An 8164-nucleotide genomic window follows, 5' to 3' on the forward strand; every position below is an offset into this window, starting at 1 on the left:
GAACCATCTGGGGTGTGCAGCAGACACTGAAAATGTCAGATTAAATAGGAAACACATTTCCATCTATGTTATCTGGCTAACACAGAAAGCAGTGAAAAGACCTGCTGCTCAGCAAAGAAAAGCAGGTAATTAAAAATCTGTAGTCATCTTAACCAGTCCCATGGGTTTTACCCAGGGAAGGTCAATGTAATTAGCCAACCTGCCCAGCCCAGCCATGCTCAGAGGCCCAGAACTAATTTCATTGTATGGGTCGCGGCTTGTCTTGAGAGAAGCCTGTTCCTGAAAAGTTCCCACATACTCCTTCTGGAACCAGCTCTGGGATCCCCAAGCTCACCAAACTGTGATTCTGCACAGATGGAGCTTGCTACACCCAATGTCACCCAAGTGAGCTGCAACATGGTGTCTGAAGAGCATCTGTCCCACTGGCTCTGGATGTGCTCAAAACTGCAGCTGCATTTGCAAACCAAAGTCACCCTTAAAGACCAGCCAATATTTTCTCCAGCCTCCTCCTGCTTTTAGCCAATTCCGTCACTTTGAGATTGTGATTTTCCTCCATTGATCTTCCCTCCTTGGGCCCACAAGAAGGGAAGAAACCCCACTACTCACCTCTACAGATGGAGAGACCACCTAGGACAAGGGAGAGAGGCATGCTCAGTGTAAGCATCCCTATTTCACTGAAACAACTCTTCTTTTGCTAGCTTTTATACTCAAGATATAAAATCTATTCCCTGACCTGGCCTTAGTCCCAATTTCTTCTGCAGCTGGATGCTGAAAAGTGGTGGAGCTGGCAGGGCACAAGGTATGAAGTTTCTCAGCTTGTGAGGAAGAAAGGATAGTGCCTCCCTGCAAGGCATGGTACAGTGAGGGCATCATGAGCCACAGGGGGATCTTCTCCAGCTGGAAACATAGAAAGGTTTTCCCCATCATCAGCCCTGTGCTCACAAACACCCACATCTCCCTCCAGAAAGCTTAAAAATAGGGTCCAGCACACGCCCCAGCTTATCATGGAGATGAGCAGCTGATCTCCTTTTTTTCCCACTGCAAAATTGTACCAGCAGGAGCCCACCAGCTCAGGGAGGTTGAGCAATGCCCTGTGAGTGAGTGATGATACAGAAGAGAGGTTTTAGCATGTGTCACCTCAAGCCCTGGGTCTTGCCGCAGGGTCTGCTGTCCCAATGTGCCATGACTCATGCCAGAGGGTCAGGAGAGAAACACTCAGAAGGGATTTACACCATGGAGTCTGCAGGTTTGCTGCTCTTCTCGCTCAAGAATAGTCCTCCTCCTCACTCTTCCTTGCCCAGCTGGGACAATGATGCCCAGAGAGGAGAGACAGGCACCTGCCCTCCCACCTTCTCACCTGCAGGCCACCACTAAAGCTGAGTGACAAGAGTCATGGAAAGGCTCAGCACTGCCAGCAGTGACCAATGTAGGACACTTTCCTACTCAACTGCAGAAATGATCTCCAGGTGACCATTGCATTCCACAAGGAAAGGAACATGAAGTCTTCTCTCTCCCGTGTCAAGAGACAGAGCACCAAGATTCAAAACTGAATGTGTATTTGATTTGTAAATTTGACCTTCTGAAGGAGCCACAGTAGGAATTCTAAGATATTACATGTTCATAATGAACACAAACAACCAAGCATTTTTAAACACTCACTGAGAGGTCTCCATGCCTTAGGCTAAGGAATACACCCTAAGTGCATTCATATCAGCAACACCACTGGGTGGCCCAGACTGAGGGCTGCAGGGTGATCCAAATCCTCACACGGTCATTTCCTGCCATAATTGCAGGAAATTGCCATTTCAGCTGTGTGCACAGGGAAGTGTGCATACCTGAAAGGAGTGCTGATACAACTTAAAGATTCTCAGAAAAACCCTGTAGGGCAATGACCCAGGGAGCAGCATGAGCAGGGAACAACAATCCAGGAGCTGGGAGCCACAAGTTCCTGTGAGCACAGGCCTGCAAGGGCAGACACTGCTAAGGAGAGCTACACTTCTCACATACTTGGCCCTAAATCTGTTCCTGAGAACCAGAGCCAGGAAAAACCCTTGGATTCTTGGGCTGTAGCAGCAGCAGAGCTCTGACCCTACTAAGTTTCAGGAAGAATGTCTCCAGAATTGATGTATGAGATGCAAGCAAAGCAAGAGACTACATGAAACAAGCACTTCCTTGGTCACCTGTTCACATCTGACACCAACATTTGAAAAAGTCAGGCAGAGAATGCAGCTAAAAAAAGAGGGCTCAGTGTTCAGCTGGCCCAGTCACTGCCAGCCAGCCAAACAAAAAGAGCTGAGAAGCAAAATGCTCTTGGCAGGGGAACTTCCACTAATGCTCTTAGCCTGTTGCAAATGCAAAGCAACACCACCCACAGTGGAATGTGTTTAAATTAGGTCAGGCTTTTTTTTGGCATTTCTCCAGGTGGGATAATCACCAAGGCTGACATGTGAGCATGGGGTAATCTATGCCATCTATTCATTCATGCCCTTAGTTACTGGCATTTCAACAGGAAAATGAAGCACCTCCACAGTCAGGAGATCCTAACACTCAAACTCTCATCTTCTCTGGCACAGCCACTTTTTTTCCACAAGCTGTTCTGAGCTGCTGGGTAATAAATGCAACAAAGTATTGGAAAATCCTCATTATGTCTATCTGCACCTTCATTTCTTGCCTAGACTTTCTTTGAAGGAGACCTGCGCAATTACCCACCCTCAAGTCAAGAGGGTAGAAGATCAAGAGGCAAACTTACTTTAAGCATGAGGGAATCCATTCACCACTGTCATGTGCTTGTGTGGATGAATCCAGAAAATAACCATGTATGAAGTGAGGAGATAAGAGGACAGCTGAGGGCACCTAAGCAGCCCAACCCAGATTTCCAGCGTCAGCACAGAGTCACTGACCTGGCTGGCAAGGAAAACCAGGCCACCTTCATGCACAGCACTAAGAATGGGGTGGCAAGAAAGAGAAAGAGGGATTTATTCCTATTGGATCTGAGCACAACCCAGATGTAGATCTTTGGTGCCAGGCAAATAGCTCATCCTCCCAACAACATGAACAGAGGTGTTGCCTAATGTTTACTGCAAGCTTGGCAAACCCTGGCAATGATGGGAAGTGGCATTTCCCTTGGGAGGAAGAACAAGCCACAGATGTGCTCCCAAGGAGCTGGACTTGCTGTATGCATGCGTGACATTCACACCAAAAGGAAAAGGTTTATTTCAAAATACAGAAAAGCAAAAACACAAGATAAAGCATTTCTTACTGTATATCAGGACTGTGAAAAAAACAAGAAGCTCCTCCATTGTTCACCTCAGCACCTTCACCAGTCCCAAGACTCTCTCTTGACCTGGCACCTTCCCCTACTACCTGAAAATGCAATTTTATCTTGGGGAGCCTCCTTCTTTCTTACAGCCTTAGAACAGTACAGCAGCCAGGACCCAAAACCATTCCCAAGATCAAGAGTTCTCCAAAGCAGAGTTCCTTCAGTGAAAACAGCTAGGGCTTCCATCTTTTACTCAGAACCAGAGGCCAAGCTAAGAAACAAGCAGGCATGGTTTGTCTCCTCTGCGATCACGACCCAGTATTTCTTCTCATCCCATTCTTAGGGCAGGATAGGTGACAAGTAAAAGCAAACCCTCCCTCCAAGGCAGCAGAAGATCAAAGAAAACCACACATCATGGCAATTAATTAATTTTTTATGTTTACAGTAGTCACTTAACATGGATACCAAGAGGTTTTAATAAAAATTCTGATACTGGAGTGAATTCATTGGGAAAGCTGTAGAAGACCAAAACAGCTGCTCTAAAATAGTAATTCCAAAGAAGAAAAAGTTGAGATCATACTGTGCTTTAAAAGTGAAGTTACATGGTTTAATTTGCATAGCACAAGCATACATCAGTAGCCAAGTTGCAGGCGTTGATAAAGCCCATCTCAATTTGTGTTATTGCATTTTTCTTTTAAATCTGAACAACTGGTTGCTGGTCTCTGGTAGAATCTAGGTAGGTTTACTGGCATTTGCTCTCCAGCAGCTCCACTTGGTTTCGCCAAGGAACATTCAACACTACGAAGTTGCAAATGGTGTGCTAAGGAAAGAAAGAAAAAAGTAGTTAGGAAACTAAGAGCATGAAAGAGTGTCATTTACCACTGTTCTTTACTCCTGTGGCTCTCTAGATATGCACTCTCCAGGCAAGTACTCTGGAGCGGCACTTTTGTACTCGGAGCAAGTCACATCTCTTAAATAAACCCTAAGAAATAAAGCTGAGCATCAGCACTGCTGACATTATCTCCTTTATCCACTCATAGAGGAAAGTTTTCAGCATGAATAACACTCAAACATAAGCCCATAGGCACAGCGAAGCCACGTGTGACAAATCACTGCAGTTGCCATAATGGTACACACCAGTTTTGTGCTTCTCTTATGTGCAGCTACACCTCTCACATAAGCAGGAACAAAGGGCACATACATCCTGTTGCTGCCATCAACAGAAGGAATTAAGCACTATGGAAAAACTCAGGCCAGGTGAAGGCAGATATGTTTGGTGCTCCCACCCAAAAAGCTCAATTACTCACTACAAAGTGCTTGGTAGGCACAAAGAGATGGGGTGATCTGCTTCTTTTGGGCAGTGCTTTGCCCAAGGCTCTATTCACAGCAATACAAGTCCCACAGGAAAGCATGCCACACATGTTTACATCACCATGGGAAAAAAAAAGAGGTAGGAATTCTATGAGGACTGAAGACTGAGAGCCAGGAGGCCTGTAGGCCTGACACAGTTTCCTCCACATACCCTTCTGATCCAGACCATGACTACTTCTTAAGAGGACTGAGACACATGCACTGCTCCAGCCTGAGTTCCACTTGAAAAACAGCTAAAAGGCCCTGCCTTCTCTGACATCAACTGGCAAGACAAGTTCTGCAAGGGCAAAGCTTGCTTTGCCGTGTTAAGTATAAGGGCATTATGTCTCTGATGTTGGCCAGGGCAGACAGGGGACTCTGACCACAGGCATCTGTACAAAGCCAGCCAGCGGGACAGGGCTGGAAATGGGGAAGAGTGGGGGTCAGCAGGCTGTGCCCTGGAGCCTACCTTGGCCATCTGTGGCTCCTCATGGAAAGCACAGTGCTGGATATCAGTTGCTGGCTTTGTGCAGGTTGTCCGGGCAATCTCCACTTCCATTATGTACTTGACTCCAGCCACGATCTGCAACAAGACAAGCAGGCAGAGGCAGCTTTACTCACAGCACACGGAGAAGCGCTCCGCCGAGAACCAGAGAGGCGGGCAGTGTTCCTGTTACATGATGGAAAACAGACTCTGAAAGTACAGAGGGAATTTTATGTGGCAACCTCCACTACAGAGGCACTTGGCACCCCCTTAGAAACAGGAAACAAAATCCAAGTAAACATGTCCCACAAAGCAGCTTCCTTAGCAATAAACACAGACATATGTTAACTCATGAGCAGCGCAGGGAAGCCGCTGGCTCCTTCCACAGCGCACAGCACTCAAGGTCACTCAGACTGAGAGAAGCCAAGATATAAAAACGGGCTTTTATTCACTTTCTGTGAGGGGAAAAGTTGCAGAGGCCCCCAGGCTAGCGACCTGCCCTTTCTCCAAAGGAATCCGGCCATCATATGGCACACTCCCAGCCCCCTAGGAGAGAGCACCCCCGGGCTCACCTGCCTCTGGGCGCTGATGACCCGCACCACCCGGCTGGAGTACATGTCGTTGCTGGCCCTGTTGTACGCCGTCATGGCGAACTGCAGAGCCCGCTCCAGCCCCTCGTCGTTCTCGGGGTTCTCGATGGGCTGCGGGGCGCCCACCATCCGCGGGCGGAGCCCGGCGCCCCGCACGGCGCCGGCGAAGCAGAGCAGGGCCGCCGCCAGCAGCACCAGCGCGGACACCCTGCCGGCCGCCATGGCTGCGCTCTGCCGCTCCCCTCACGCCGCCGCCATTTTAAAGCCGCGGGGCGGGCCGGGCCGGGCCGGGCGCGGTTTGGGGCCGAGCCCCGCCCCGCCCCGGCCGAGCCCCTGCACCGGCCCCGGGAGCGGCGCTGCAAAGCGGAGGAGGATGCTTTCCGCACGGGCGCGGGAAGCTGGAGGCTTTTCCCAGACTCTGCCTCTTCCTGGGTTATTCTTGTGCTTATTTCCCTCTGCTGCGAAAGGAAAACAAAAGCCACAGAGCATTTTAAGCTACCGGTGTTGTGTTCCCAGCACAAAACACCTTGAGTAATTTCCTACCTCTGCCTCCGCAGCGCTGGTGTTGCCTCACCTACGCTTCGAAGGGCCGAGGCGGCTTCCCAGACAGACGGATTGCTTCCCGTCTGCTCCCGAAATACCAACATTATCTCCTGTCCTGGTTAGGACAAATTTGGGAGAAAACCTCTGGAAGGAGCCCCCAGAAAACAAACCCCCACGCCCCCTCACACCCCCCCCCCCCCCCCTTTGTTCGGGAAGAATTTTCTCGGCGAGAAGTGGGAAAAAAACCTGTTTATTTAACAAACAAAACACTGCCCAGCACCAAAAAATGAACAACACCAGATGACGACAAAACTCTTTCACCACTCTGAAGAGATGACAAATCCAGAAAGTCTCTCTTGGGAATGATGGCCCGGGTCTGGGCGCTGGGGATGGCTGCTGCTCTCGGTGTTTCCCACGTCCCAGCCCAGAGCAGTTTGGAATGATATTCAGGAAAGGGAAAGGGAAAAAAAACAGTCCAGGGAAAAAAATTGGACTGTTCAGCTAAACTAACAAGCAAAAGCAAAGGCAGAAGCAGAAGCAGGAGCAAGAGCAAGGAAGCAAAGCAAAGCAAGCCAGGCAGCATTACCTCTTCTAGACAACAGACCCTGGGGGGAGGTGAACCGGCTGATAACAAAACAAAACAAACCTTCACTTTCAGTCAGTTCTGAAAGCACAAAACATAATATCAGACATAAACAGAACATACTGTTGGGGATACAAGCACCATAACGTCACCCTAGGACATCTCCCTCGTCCCATCAGAAATCCTAAGTTTGGGAAGACAGGACTTATTATAGCCAGCTTCAGTGAGATTTAATGCCTCATGGAATTGTTAGGCTGAGAGAGGAGGAGGTTTTGCACCTGGATATCCACAACTTGCCTTATAATGGAAAGGGCTTATCTGCTGACTGGAAAGGCTGCCTGCATGCCAGAAATATCCAGCATGGAAAAATCCCTGCAGCTGGCAACAAGCTGAGCTATCAACACTGACAGGAATTGGGGTTGTTCTTGTAGCAAGAGAAATAGTCGTAGAATGACTTGGCTAGAAGGGACCTCGAAGATCATTTCACTCCAACCCCCCTGCGATGGACAGGGATACCTTCCACTAGACCAAGCTGCTCAAAGCCCTAGAATGAATGTCACCAAAATCACCTGCAGACACCCAAACAGAAACAAGCAGTTGTAGACTATTGCCAGTCCAAACCCCCTGAAATCAGGACATGAAACAAAGCAATTATGAGGAGAAAAAAAGGTTTGGCAAAAAAAATTATGTTCTACAGCTGATGAATAAAGGGCACCTTGTTCATGAAATAAAGCTGTACTTTGTCAGCTTGTTTATGCAGGGTGCAACAATCTTGCTCTATCAGAGGTGCTTTTTTAAAAATATAAAACAAATTCATGAATAACCAGATAAATAAAGAAGCTGGTAATTAAAGAACTTACTAAGCAGCAGAAGACTCATGATAACATTGCAAAAGTCTATAATACTGTGTGCCGTCAGTATAACTAGAAAAATAGTGGTTTAGCATCTTCTTTTGTGGTTGATATTTGAGCAATATCCAACATATTTTCATCTTCCTTTTTGTCTATGTTTCAATTTCACTCAGGACTGGTGAGCTTTTTATGGTACTAAGCTTACTAATTTCTCCATATAACTGCTACATCCCTTGCCCTTTCCCTTGATGTCCCTCATCTCTCTTTTACCATTCAAAAATATAGTTGTCAAACATGAAAATTTCACTTTTACAACTCTAACCATTATAAGATATGCATATGTGCAGAAAATCCTTCAAATAAATGTACTGTAGCCTCCAGCCAAAGCTTCTGTATGGGCACAGAGTTCCTGTGAAGTACAGTCAGCCAGGCCACTGTCCATCTGGAGAGTTATATGGACAGCTCTGTGTCTGTGGGATTGAAAGATAAAGTGCCATATTTAAT

General features: G+C 47.6%; 1 protein-coding gene across 1 annotated transcript; it reads right to left on the reverse strand.

Annotated features, from left to right (window-relative positions):
- Nucleotides 1–3674: 3674 nt before the first annotated feature.
- LOC110475832 (cystatin) lies at nt 3675–5916 on the reverse strand. Its single transcript, XM_021540259.3, has 3 exons — nt 5666–5916; nt 5079–5192; nt 3675–4079 (listed from the first exon to the last, which is right to left on the reverse strand). The coding sequence occupies exons 1-3, from the start codon at nt 5903–5905 to the stop codon at nt 4002–4004; spliced, it is 432 nt and encodes a 143-aa protein (XP_021395934.1). The 5' UTR covers nt 5906–5916; the 3' UTR covers nt 3675–4001.
- Between the last annotated feature and the right edge of the window lie 2248 nt (nt 5917–8164).

Source organism: Lonchura striata, chromosome 3 (assembly GCF_050655825.1).
Source record: "Lonchura striata isolate lonStrDom1 chromosome 3, ASM5065582v1, whole genome shotgun sequence".
Lineage (NCBI taxonomy): Eukaryota > Metazoa > Chordata > Aves > Passeriformes > Estrildidae > Lonchura > Lonchura striata.